The sequence below is a fragment of the Camelina sativa genome, chromosome 8 (genome assembly GCF_030686135.1).
Source record: "Camelina sativa cultivar CO46 ecotype springtype chromosome 8, ASM3068613v1".
Lineage (NCBI taxonomy): Eukaryota > Viridiplantae > Streptophyta > Magnoliopsida > Brassicales > Brassicaceae > Camelina > Camelina sativa.
The window spans coordinates 20012069-20026101 of record NC_141887.1 but is presented as its reverse complement, the minus strand read 5'-3'; the positions used below and the strand labels follow the sequence as shown (position 1 = coordinate 20026101).

The 14033-nt window shown below is 34.4% G+C and overlaps 2 protein-coding genes across 3 annotated transcripts; both read right to left on the bottom strand.

Moving 5' to 3' along the window:
- Positions 1–520: 520 nt before the first annotated feature.
- LOC104707340 (subtilisin-like protease SBT3.9) lies at positions 521–4168 on the bottom strand. Of its 2 annotated transcripts, XM_019228511.2 has the most exons (11): positions 3917–4168; positions 3741–3832; positions 3254–3351; positions 3002–3157; positions 2562–2930; positions 2266–2420; positions 2102–2172; positions 1759–2010; positions 1546–1660; positions 1302–1473; positions 521–1200 (listed from the first exon to the last, which is right to left on the bottom strand). In XM_019228511.2, the coding sequence occupies exons 1-11, from the start codon at positions 4001–4003 to the stop codon at positions 629–631; spliced, it is 2139 nt and encodes a 712-aa protein (XP_019084056.1). In that variant the 5' UTR covers positions 4004–4168; the 3' UTR covers positions 521–628. The 2 variants fall into 2 exon arrangements, with proteins under 2 accessions (XP_019084056.1, XP_010421968.1); XM_010423666.3 differs by having other exon boundaries at positions 2266–2930.
- Positions 4169–8532: 4364 nt separating this feature from the next.
- LOC104707337 (subtilisin-like protease SBT3.9) lies at positions 8533–12685 on the bottom strand. Its single transcript, XM_010423664.3, has 10 exons — positions 12574–12685; positions 12395–12486; positions 12199–12296; positions 11953–12108; positions 11193–11854; positions 11019–11089; positions 10705–10950; positions 10493–10607; positions 9373–9565; positions 8533–9284 (listed from the first exon to the last, which is right to left on the bottom strand). The coding sequence occupies exons 1-10, from the start codon at positions 12655–12657 to the stop codon at positions 8713–8715; spliced, it is 2289 nt and encodes a 762-aa protein (XP_010421966.1). The 5' UTR covers positions 12658–12685; the 3' UTR covers positions 8533–8712.
- Positions 12686–14033: the final 1348 nt, after the last annotated feature.

The following is a 14033-nucleotide window of genomic DNA, read 5'->3' as shown; positions in this document are numbered from 1 at the left end:
GTTTCCAAAATAAAATTATCACAATAATCATTATTATAGGGAATTGACTTATTTAATACCATTGGTATAATATTTCACGGGTGAAATATATTCTTACACAAAATAAATTAAAAAAAAATTAAAAATCTTGCATAGATTAACAAAAAAGCGGGTTATACATTTATTTCGTTGATACATAATAGTTTAAATAAAAAATATTTTCACGGGTTATAGATATATATTTTTAAAACAAATTTTAGATCCTAGAAAATAAATTTACACACAACTCTAATTTTATCTGTATATATTTATTCCGCACATAGTGTGAGTTGATACCTAGTTATACTTGTATTTGCAAATAAATAAGATAAAATAAATAGAGTTATTTTTAGAAAATAAAAGGTTCCGTACTTATTACTTATTAGTGCAAAATAATCGTACGCAAGGTTGTTTTGAAACCGTACCTGTATTGCAAAATAATCAGACCGATTAATATTCAGAGTGCTTATGACAATGTTATTTACGGATGAATTAACAACCGTTTACACAGAATAGTATTATTTATTCATCAGCATTATGCCTTACATACACATCAACACAACAATAAAGTATAGTACTTGTTTTCTCACAAATATGCATTTCGCTTACATCAGTTCTCATCGTAGTATCGCTGGAAGATCTGGGTTCTCACAGATACCGGGATGACCACATTGTGCACACTGTCAGTCCATGTCAAGCTTCCAAAGTAATAGCCAGTATTTACTTTGTGCCTAGTCGAAACTCTCACTTTAAAAGAAACTATTTTGGTCGTAGAGCTAAACTCTAGCGTATCAGGTGTCACGGTCATACTAACGCCGATTGGAGGATCGATCATAACTTTGTATATCGAGTTGAGTGGTCCAACATTAGTGACGGTTCTAGTGAGAGTGACCTCGTCTTTGAGGTTCGGTATTGTGATGGATGGCAAGTTTAGATCAAGAACAGAAGGCTTTGGGTTAGGACATACTGTTTTCTTTTCGAGGACTTGGGAAATGGAGACGTTATTGTAATAAGTAGAGCATAAGTACGAGACATAGTCAGCAATGGTCATGTCGTATATGAGACCTGGTCTTGCAGCTTTTTCTGGATTCACAAGGCCTCCTCCGTAATCAAACGGGTCTGCTAGCTTGCGGCTTGACCCGTCTGCGAAAATGGGCTCCCCGGATGGATCAGTTTTCCATGCTGAAATGTAAAATTGTGATTCCAAGCTCAATATGTTATTTTGATCATTCTAACAATGCATTTGAACAAAGAAAAACAATGCATTTGAAGATTATAGGAACCTGTGGTGACAATAGCTGATCTGACAGCAGCAGGAGACCAATGAGGGTATAATGATTTGAGTAGCACTACAACACCTGTAACAACAGGAGTAGCCATTGATGTTCCTGACCTCATAACAACTCCAGTTCTGTTTGCTGCTACTATGTTCACGCCAGGTGCTGCTATATCTGGCTGTAGTAGGCAGAAGATTAGTCATAAAAAACTTTAAGAATCTCAAGGGGTTGGATAAAATATGTGATATACCTTAAGAATGGCTGGAGATATTGAATTGGGTCCTCTTGATGAGAAAGTTGCTACCTTTGTCGCCACGTGGTGTGAAACAAGTGTTCTTGAAGCATGTATCTTTACAATGGGAGATCTGAGAAAACAAAACCCAAAAAATGTGGTAATATATGTTTGGATCCATGATCCATGAAACTATTGGTCGAAGAGAGGGTGAAAGTTTTGTATTGATACCTAGTGGAGCGTATGTAGAAAAGAATGTCAGTTCCGAGCTCAAAGTCTACCATAACACATGGAAAGTTAGGAGTTGGAATAAGCGAGTAGGTTGGATTTCTTGCAATAATTACCCCGAGACCACCTGCATTACTTACTGCGGTTACAGCATTTACTACAGCCATAGAGGTGGGATTTAAATCTGCTGTGAAACATAACACAACTTTTCCTTGCATTGTTTTATTGGGATTAGCCCGGAGCTCGGCGCAGTCACTGTAAGGTAAAGGCATCATGTTCGGATGTTCCAAATGCACAACTCTCAAGTTTATATAGTCAAAACATGAAAAAGATAATTTGAAGTTACCCGGAAAGTGGTCTCTCTGGGTCAGTAAGATCAACAAAACCGAGTTCTGGACCAGCAAAGATTGCTTGACCCTAAAGTAAGCAAAGACGAAATCTGTAACATTAGGGTTATAAATCTTTAGCAAAAGAGTTTATCTTGTAGTAATTCTTTAGTCATGAATATACCAGTGTTGTTATATTGTTTCCAAGTGTGATGGCTGTGGGAAAGGAACGGTCTAGAGTAGTTGCAGCCACCGTCAAGATCCAAGGAGATACATTCGCAATGGTCTGAGCCGCAGGGCCATTATTACCAGCTGAAGCTACGACATGAATGCCCTTTGCTACCGCGTGGAATAATCCCATAGCAAAAAGGTTCACATCAGTTTCTAGATTTAAAGGAATATTCGGGGATCCCAAAGAGAGTGACAAAACATCAACACCATCATGAATAGCTTGGTCGATTGCTTTTAAGAGATCAGCACCTGAACATCCTATTTGAGACCAGCACGCCTTATAAATAGCTAAATAAACACCCGGAGCACCACCTCTTGCAGTTCCTCTTCCGAGGCCTAAGTAGCTTACATTAGGAAGAAAAGAACCACCAACGGTTGAGGCAACATGCGTGCCATGACCGTTAAAGTCTCTCGGGGAAAGGTACTCTGGGTTCTCTGTTGTGTTCAAGACTCCAATTTCGGCAACAAGGCCATCAACAAAGTATTTTGCTCCTATCAGCTTTTTATTGCAATGAATCGAGGCGTTGAAGAGTTCTCCAGATACACAACCACCTTTCCAACGGCTAGGAATGGGTCCATAGCCTTTGTCATTAAACATTTCAGACTCTGGCCACACTCCTGCATGCATTTGATGGTTTCTATCAATAAATATGTCATTTAAGAGAATCAATAAGATGTTATGCACATACCTGTGTCAATGACTCCAACGATTACTTGGCTTCCCATGTTGGCCTTATGTAGAAGACTCTTTGAAGTGCCCGGAGACAAGCCCAAGTAATCCCAAGTTCTGGTTGTTGTCAGTTCGTATAGTGTATTTGGTATGACATGTACTACTTCAGGCAGTTCTGTTCTCAAAGGGGAAATGGTTTGTTTAGAAAAAATAACTTCTTGGGTTATTATGTCAAGTCAAAAAGCAGAGAAGGGTTCGATTTTGCAAGTACGTGAAATTTGCTGGGCTTGGGACTCTGTAAGCTTGGCAGCAAAACCTGAGAAGCCATGTCGATAACTATACACTACTGAATCATGGACTTCTTTTTTGCTGAAAAACATGACAATTGTAATTATCATCACAAAACTATATCAAACAAACCAGTAATATACAATTCATCATCATTATACAACTACTCCATGCGTTCAAAATATAAAATGTTTTGCAAGTTGTTATGTAATTTTAAATATATATATATATATATATATTTTTTTTTTTTTGACAGATTTTAAATATATTTATTATTTGAAAATTTGTGAACACTACATTATGCAGTTTTGTTCATGATTGGTTGATTTTTTAATTAAATATAAATGATACTTTAAAAAAAATAAGAACAATTAATCTAAATATGTTCTTACCTTAAACATCATATATTTAATTTGAGACGGAGAAAAAAAAAATATCATCTCATTTATAGAATTACTACTTAATCACACCTTCCAAGAAGTGGCCTCAACAACTGATGGTGGGATTCAGTGACAGACTCCGGATGATCATGTGTCTTCTTTCCCAGATAAACCACATAAACCTGTACGTTGGTCACGAGCAATATTACTCAAAGTTGAATATGGTTATGTTGCTTGATGAAATATCTCTCATAAATGCTAAGTACCTTGGTCTCATGAGCAAGGACAAAACTGATTTGCAGATTCAGAACTACAGTTAGAACCATCGTGATGATAATATTTAGCTGGCCCATCCTATATCTTTAAAGGATAGAGGGATACTGATTATAATGAAGCAAATACATGCCTTTATATACTAGAATGTGTAATGTTTCTTATTGGTTTGCGTCACTGAATTGCGTCCTTGGTTTGGTCTGTGTTATCTTAAATGATCCTCCTTCTCACGTTTTGCTAGAGTCAATATATATGGTCAACCTTTATACTATTCAAGAAAAAATAGTCTATATTATCAACCATTCAACCTTTATATTGATGTTTTTTTTTTTTTTTTTGAATAATCCGAGTTCTTACAACCATACTATTCTTTTTAGGTTGAGAATAGCTGTCGAGTAGCTCAATAACTAAGTTTTCAAATGAATTTTAGGATGGGTGATTTTTAAGGAAGTGATAATTTGAAAACAAAACACAGAAAAAAATCTCGTGATGATTTATAGGATAGGTAGAAAAGTATTTAAAACATTCCGGACATAGCGAATCAGCTTACAAATCAAAATGGATCCACGCATCAAAAGAAGACGTGGGGCTTATTAAGAAAATTAGTGGTAGGGAAGTTATAACAACCACAAAACGAAATTTGATAAAATCAAATCCTAATATCAGTTATATATTTAAAAATTATATTAAATAATAAATCGAGACGAAGTAACTTAAATTAAATAAAAATATTTATACTTATCAAGAAAAACTGGAAAAATAATGTTTTGCTTGAAAGAAAAATTTGGAAAAAAATTTCGTAAATAATTGCCAATTTTGATTATCTAGTTTCTAATAAATCCTAAAAAAAATAAAAGATTCAAAAGAAAAGAAATATATAAATGGTCTACTAACTGCCCAAAACAACGATGTGTGCCTAACATGTCACAAATTAACAAAATTTCCATGAGCCACTAATTTTTTTTAAAATTTTGTTTGTTTCGAGCATCAATCAACTAAACTTAACACCTTCAAACATAAACCTTTTTGAACGTTAAATACTACATTTATTCATTTTGTGAGTTCTGGATCAATTTTGAATATTTGTGTAATATGAAAAAGATATTTAGCATTCTTTATCTGATTTGCATGAAATACGATGAAGACATTTAAAAATATATATGTGACAGATAATTTTTGATATATTATTTTTTTATCAGTTTTAAGTCTTTGTTCTCTCTTATTTTATATTTTTTATTAAATCAAATCATGTTTTTGGAGTTTTTTAGTTTTTTTTTTATCTAGTCTTTTCAGGTATTAGGACATTTTGGAAGAAAATGAAAGAAAATGAATCATACTAAATACAAACAAGCATATGAGATGGATGTTAGTTCACGTGAAAACCCGCCAGTGTAAAAGACTCGCTTGGCTAAGCAACAAAGTCTAATTTGGCAAGTTCACGTTAAAATCCGCATGTAACGCCCCGACCGCCACTTTTTAGTGGACCCAATGTCCAATCTCAGTCCATGGGCCCACCATCTTTAATGGGCCTCACGTCCTCTCACTAGGCCCGTGAGCCCATCCATATTCGACGGTCGGCTTGCTACGTTCGGGAGGCTTTAAAGACTTGTTACCATCCCTACAAATCACCACATGATCTTTTCCTGTGTTTTGTCCTCACTCACACAGTTCCGATAGTCACTTCCCGGAAGGTCACCCATCCTGAGACTACTCCAGCTCAAGCACGCTTAGCTCTGGAGTTCTCTCAGGACCCTTGACCGAAAAGATAAGTGCACTTTGGTGACATAGATGGTCAAATCAATTGTTTTAAACAGGGGTGTCACAATTCACTCCCACTAACAGATCACAACGTCCTCGTTGCGCACCAAAATCGTCACCCCCAATTGTGTGAGCCCACTTGACTCCACACTCGTCTGGGTTCGGCTCTAATACCACCTGTAACGTCCCGACCGCCACCTCTTAGTGGACCTCATGTCCAATTTCAGTCCATGGGCCCACCATCCTTAATAGGCCTCACATCCTCTCACTAGGCCCTTGAGCCCATCCATATCCGACGGTCGGTTTGCTACGTCCGGGAGGCTTTAAAGACTTGTTACCATCCCTACAAATCACCACATGATCTTTTCCTGTGTTTTGTCCTCACTCACACAGTTCTGACAGTCACTTCCCGGAAGGTCACCCATCTTGAGACTACTCCAGCTCAAGCACACTTAACTCTGGAGTTCTCTCAGGACCCTTGGCTGAAAAGATAAGTGCACTTTGGTGACATAGGTGGCCAAATCAATTCTTTTAAACCTCTCCGCAAATCTCTGAAAACGGGGTGTCACACCGCATATCTGAGAAACCTGTCTAGCTAAGTAACAAAGTCTAAACCAGCAAGTTTCACGTTAAAATCCGCCTATCTGAGAAACGCATTGGGCTAAGCAATGAAGTTTAAACTGACAAGGTTCACGTTAAAACCTGCCTATCTGAGAAACCTGCCTGACTGAGAAAAATAGAAGAAAATGAGCCATTGTTATTATTTCTGCATTTTCATCATGTTTTTTTCATCTATGATTACTGCTAATTTTGCTATGTGTGAGTAGTTTTCCAACTGCGTTTTATGGTTCTAAGTAGGAGATTCAATGATTTTATGATTTAATTGGTTTATAGGGAATTCTATTTCTTGTAGTTCTTTGATTCATATGTTCTTAATGCTAGAATATAATTGATCACTTTGTTCTAGATTCTAGGTTTTTCTATGCATCAAAAGTGTTTGATATAATGCCTGAACTAATATGAATAGAGTAATATTTCTCTAACCTGCGAAATTTGATGTTAGAAGATATTGTGAACATAGTGGACTTATTTGATAATGCAAATTTGATTAGAAAATTACAAATGAAAAGTTTAGTAATTGAGTAGTCCAATTTAGTGACTAATTCCTTGAAAGAAGATTAGTCAGATTTTGTGTTCATGTTCAAGAACAGTTGTCAATTGTTGAATTTCTTGTTTCATGTTATCAATTACTCATTTATCTCTGAAATATCCTATGACCCAATGTTTTAATTTTATAAGTTTAATCGTTTTATTATTTGCATTTTTATTTACATGCAAACTTGAAAAATATACAATCTTTCGTTTGGTTTAGCTATTTACGACTCTCACAAATCATTAGTGTACCATGGTCTTTGTGAATTTGACTCTGTATATACTACCTTACGGTTAAGTGTATCGGATAATTACTCGAACAATCAAGTTGGCACCGTTATAAGGGACCAATTGTGTTATCTAGAGATTTATGATTAATTTATAGTCTAGAGCATTTTTATTTGGAAATAAATAAAATAAAATAAATAAGATAAAATAAAATAAAATCTATTATTATGACACAACTTATGTTCCGTAGTTATTAGTGCAAAATAATCGTACGCAAGGTTGTTTTGAAATCGTAATATTTCAAGGAATTAGCTGAAAGATCTCATTCAAAATAACTTCAGAGTGCTTATGATAAATTTATTTACGGATGAATTTAACAACCGATTTCACATAATAGTATTATTATCCCCTTTATAATAAAATGGAAGTACACAACATTGTTTTGTAAACTATATAATTTTAATAAGTTGGTTACAAATAGGTTATACATTAATTATTTGATAGATTAATTAGTTACAGATTAAATAGTGGGTACAACCTTAATTGTTTCCGAAAATATTACATAATATTCCAGATTGATAGATTAAATGGTTACAAGATTAATAGTCGGTTTAACAGAAGAATTATTTTCGGAAGCACTTTGTTTCCAAAAATCTTATAGAGAATAAACAAAATTATTTTTTTGGAAGCACATTGTTTCCAAAAATCTTAGAAAGAATATTTCAAATTTATTTTTGGCAGATTTTTTGCTAGACCATATTTTTAACCAACTTATTAAAGATAATAAAAATATACTATGAAGCATAAAAAGGGAATAAATTCTTCAATTAAAAAAAATTATTAATGAGAATCTTCCAAACTTTCAATATAAATCATCCAGTTCTCCTTTCACCATTATCCATATTGCTTATATTCATACCGAAAACAATCCAAAATAGAAATGACAATCGTTTCTCAGTTAACCATGACAATTATTATTATAATTCACCTCTCATCTTTATATATGAGTATATTTTTGTGAAACAAATAAATTATTATATTTTATATTATAATTAAAAAATAGTTTTAATTTCGGATATACCATAGGCTGTTTTTTTAAAAACAAATATAAATTGTTTAATCTATAAAATATTCAAGCTTTAGTAATATTATTCTTTTAAAATAATATCTATTGAATTAAAAATTTATTGAGTAACGGGTCAAAATTTGAATATTTAGATTCAATTTCATTTTTTTTGTTAAATTGTATACTTTTATATAATATAATAAACTTTAAAAATTTATTTTGAAATATTTTTAAAATATTGAAACTTGATATTTTTTATAAAATACAATTTAACCCGTGTTATAGCATGAGTACTTATCTAGAATCATTAACAATATAAAACTTACGAAATATGTGTTTTTTTCAAGTCATTATATTTAACATATGATTTTATTGTGTAATATTTTATCCAAAATAACTTTTAAAACAATCACATAAATTATATTTTATATAAAAATTACATAATAAATAAAAAGAATTTCAACCCGTGTTAGAGCACGGGTCGTAATCTAGTTATTATTATTAATTCATTAGCAATCTGCTTTACACCTCAACAAGACAATAAAGTATAGTACTTGTCTTTTCACAAATATGCTTTCCCTTACATCAGTTCTCATCGTGGTATCGTTCGAGGATCTGGGTTCTGACAGATACTGGGATGACCACACGGTGCACATTGTCAGTCCATGTCAAGCTTCCAAAGTAATAGCCAGTATTTACTTTGTGCGTTGTCGAAACTGTCACTGTAAAAGAAACTTTTTTGGTCCTAGGATTAAACCTTAGCATATTTGGTTTCACGGTCATTCTAACGCCGGATGGAGGATTGATCAAAACTTTGTATATTGAGTTGGGTGGTCCCACATTAGTGACAGTTCTGGTGAGAGTGACTTTGTCTTTTAGGTTTGGTATTGTGATAGATGGCAAGTTTAGATCAAGAACAGAAGGTTTCGGGTTAGGACATTCTGTTTTCTTTCCGACGACTTGGGAAATGGAGGTGTCATTGTAATCAGTAGAGCATAAGTACAAGACATAGTCATTAGTGTTGATATCGTATATGAGACCTGGTCTTGCAGCTTTATCCGGATTCACTAGGCCTCCTCCGTAATCAAAGGGATCTGCTAGCTTGCGGCCTGACCCGTCTGCGAAAATGGGCTCCCCGGATGGATCAGTTTTCCATGCTGCAATGTGAAATGTGATCCCAAGGTCAATATGTTATTCTTTAATTCTAAAAGTCTATGAAACAAAGATTTGGTCGATAATCATAACCTGTAGTGACAATAGCTGATTTGATAGCAGCAGGTGACCAATCAGGGTGTAATGCTTTGAGGAGGACTACAACTCCTGCAATAATAGGAGTGGCCATTGATGTACCTGACGTCATAGCAAATCCTCCATCACTGATAGAACTATTTAGAGAAGTAGCTGCTAGTATGTTCACACCAGGTGCTGCTATATCCGGCTGCATTACAGATGATTAGTCATCAAAAAAGTTTTTAAAGTATTTTAATAATATCTTTGATATAAATAAATCAGAGAATTATATTTTAAGCTGTAAAAGAATTAAATCAACCATAGACAAGTGAGATGGGATCATGGGAATAAGCTAGTGGTTTATGAGTAGGAGTTCCCATATGTCCAGAACTAGAAGTCAAGTCAAAACCACTAAAAAGACCTTTTATTTGCATTATACTATTTTAGGATCTATTATTCTTAAGTTATTATTAGATCTTCTTTTCTCTACAAAAGATACGAGATTTGACTTTAGAGCATATGCATTCCTAGCAACTGTATGAGCTTTCCAGATATATTATTTTAACAGATTTAATATAATATAATTTTTGTTTTATATTAAAAACTTAAAAGAAATAAAATAAAACAAAAAAAATAGTGTTATGTGTGAGATAAGTTTTCACCCAGTTTCTTATGTGAGAAACTATTTTGTCATTTCTTTCCATTTTTATATTATGTTTATTTTTGATTTTGCTGAAAAACTCCTAATGCAAATGCAGATGGTCTTATACGTCTTGAGTTGTTGTTCAGCTCATACATACTACTTTTTGACTATTATTCCCAAATCAAATGTTTTTATTATTTTGGTTTAATTATTTAATTTCATTATTAATACATTAGGTTTGGGTGTTTTGGTTTTTATATTTAAATTAAATCTAAGTTATATCATGGCCTATATAAATATAAATCCCAACAATTAACCTGAATCTCTAAGAGAAAATCAGGGTGAAGAGAGAGAGCTAAAAGCTTTCATATATTTCATAATTTTCAAGTAAAAGTCTTTCATAACAGAAAGATGATGTTTAATTTGATGTCTTTCTCTCTCACTTTCATTATTGTTCTTTCTAATGTTAAGATATAAAAGGGGTTGATATACCTTAAGAATCGCTGGAGAAATCGAATTGGGTCCTCTTGATGAGAAAGTTGGTACCTTGGTCGCCACGGGGTATGAAACAAGTGTTTTTGAAGCGTCTATCTTTACAATTGGAGATCTTGCAAAATAAAACCCAAAAAGTGTGGTCGGTCAGTAATATATATGTCTGAATCAATCATCCGTCAAAGAGACGGTGAAAGTTTGGTAAAAGTTACCTAGTGGAGCGTATGTAGAAAAGAATGTAAGTTCCGAGCTCAAAGTCTACCATAACACATGGAAAGTCACGAGATGGAATAAGCGAGTAGGTTGGATTTCTTGCAACGATTACCCCGAGACCACCTGCATTTTTTACTGCGAGTATACCATTAACTATAGCCCCAGCGTTTGAATCTGCTGTGAAACATAACACAACTTTTCCTTCCATTGTATGTTTGGGATTACCCGGGAGCTCGGCGCAGTCACTGCAATTAAGTTGAAGGCATGAGAGTCTGTATACAGTCAAAACATGAAATAGTTGATACAAAGTTACCTAGAAAATGGTTTATCTGGGATAGTAAGTTCAACAAAGCCGAGTGCTGGACCAGCAAAGATTGCTTGACCCTAAAGTAAGCAAAGAAGAAAGAAATCTATAACATAAGGGTTATAAATCTTTAGCAAAAGAGTTTCTCTTGTAGTAATTCTTTAGTCATGAATATATATATACCAGTATTGTTATATTGTTCCCAAGTGTGATGATTGTGGGAAAGGAACGGTCTTGAGTGGTTGCAGCCACCGTCAAGATCCAAGGAGCTACATTCGAAATGGTCTGAGCCCCAGGGCCATTATTACCAGCTGAAGCTACAACAGGAATGCCCTTTGCTACTGCATGGAATGCTCCCACAGAGAGCAGTTCCCTCATATCAGTTTCTTGATATAAAGGAACGTTCAATCCAAGAGAGAGTGACAAAACATCAACACCATCATTAATAGCTTCATCGATTGCCTTTAAGACATCTGCTCCTGAACATACTCCATGTAGCCAACACGCCTTATAAATTGCTATATGGACACGAGGAGCACCGCCTCTCACAGTTCCTCTTCCAAGGCCTAAGTAGCTCACATTAGCCACATAAGAACCACCAACGGTAGAGGAGACGTGAGTACCATGACCGTTAAAGTCTCTTGGGGAAATGTACTCAGGTTTCTGTGTTGTGTTCAAGACTTCAAATTCAGAAGAAAAGCCATCGATAAAGAATTTAGCTCCTATCAGCTTTCTGTTACAATTCGAGGGACTGAAGAGATCTCCATATTCACAGGCGCCTTTCCAACGGCTCGGTATAGGTCCATAGCCGTTGTCATTAAACATCTCAGATTCTGGCCACACTCCTGTGGCAGTGATTTGATTGATTCTTCTTTCAATCAATAAACATGTATTTTAAGGTAATCAAATCAAAGATGTTTTCTACAGGTAATTAGGCAAATACCTGTGTCAATGACCCCAACAATGACTGAACTTCCCATGTTGGTCTTATGTAGGAGACTCTGTGGAGTACCCGGAGACAGACCCAAGTAATCCCAAGTTCTAGTTGTTGTCAGTTCGTATATTGTATCCGGTATGACTTGTACTACTTCAGGAAGTTCTGTTCTCAATAGACAAGTCAAGAAAATAACTACTTGGTCCATATCAAGTCAAGTCAAGAAACAGAAAAGAGTTGAACTCTAAGAAGTACCTGAAATTTCTTGGGCTTGGGACTCAGTGAGCTTGGCTGCAAAGCCTGAGAAGCCGTGACGATAACTGTACACTATTGAATCATGGGCAGCCTCTATGCTGAAACATGACAATCAACTAAGTAATGTATCTTCGATCTTTCGACATTTGTATGTCTCCCTAAAGTTCCTATGTAGAGGTACGGTAGTAAATCATACCTTCCAAGAAGTGACCACAACATCTGATGGTGAGAGTCAGTGACAGACTTTATATTAGCATTCTCCTTCTCTCCCAGATAAACTACATAAACCTATTGAACACAAAGAAACGACAGTATTTGATCATATAGTATTATATATATGGCTATCAACAGAGATATCCCATAAATGTGGAGTACCTTGGTCTCAGCAACGACGAAACAGGTCTGCACAATAAGAGCTACAGTCAGAATTAATGGCATGAGAATTATGGTTTTGCACATTTTCTCTCTTGAAATGATAAAGAGATACATCAGTGAAAATTATCAGTGAAGCAAAAGGCTTTATATAAACTATTTTGCGTCTTTCTGTGTATCGGTGGATACCACGTTCTCCTTTTCCTCACGTTTAATGTTTCGAAAAAACAAAATTTTAATATTTGTTTCATGCAATGAATTTTAAATGTTTATTATTCTACTTTGAATTATTGAGATCTGACAAACTAAAATATACGATTTTAATCCACCTTCGCGGCATGGCAAATTTTTTATGCCCTTACAACTAAATCACTTTAATTTGACAAGTTCAACACGCTAACAAAAGAATAAAATGTTTAAATTTATATGAAGCTAGTCTAGAGAAAATTTAAACTTTTTACAAGTTCAAATGTCCATAATATTTTAATGTTTTATAAAATTTAAATAGATCAATAACTATATTTCAAACATTATAAACAATTTAAATTTTTAATCAAAATTTAACTTTATGTGCATGTTCTTGAAGAATCTGTCCTTGCGAGTGAAGATTTGAGGCAAGAAGCATGAGAGAAGCTTAATGTGGTATTGTTTTCATCATGGTTGAGTCAGAATCTTCTTATCTTAAAAGGTTAGTGCACAATCATGGTTTATTCAAGAGATTAAATCTATGTTATATGTTTTTTGTGACTTGGTTGATTGATTACTTGTCCTGTTTGTGTGCTTTCGTGATCCTTGTGGTGTTGCTTGGTTGATGTGGGAGTCATGGTCGAGTAAAAAAGAACAAAGGTTAATATTTATTTCAATCAATAAATTTTAAATGTTGAGCAACTTTGAGTCACCCGAACTAACAAATTAAGTAAATAATCCACTTTTACACATGATAATTATTTGAGATTTGTGACACCAGAACAAAAAAATTAAGTAATAATCCACTCTACACATGACAATTATATTATGCCATTACAAATAAAGCAACTTAGTATGATAAGTCTAATATTCTATTAAAATAATAAAATGATGATACAACACATGCTAATGATATTTTAAATTTATATTAATATTAATTAGAAAGACTCCAAATTGTGGTAGCCCAAGGTCCCAAACTAGAAAAAGAGTTTAAAGCAAGCTTTTACGATTTAAATTTTAGACGATCGTACGAGGCAATCTGTCTTTAGATTCGAAAAACGAGAAATCTTCGACAGGGTAAAGAGTGGAATTAGGACCGAAGCCATTGCAAATCATCTAGAATGTTAGAGAACGCCAGCCAGTCTTCTAGATCTTCGACAATCGCAAGTAATTTTGCACAGTCTGTCTCAAAACTTTGGCCCCACCAACAAGAATACTTTCTATGGCCCAAATCAGTGTTTCTAACTTCGGGTGAAAGGGAGATGGACTTCGTCGGA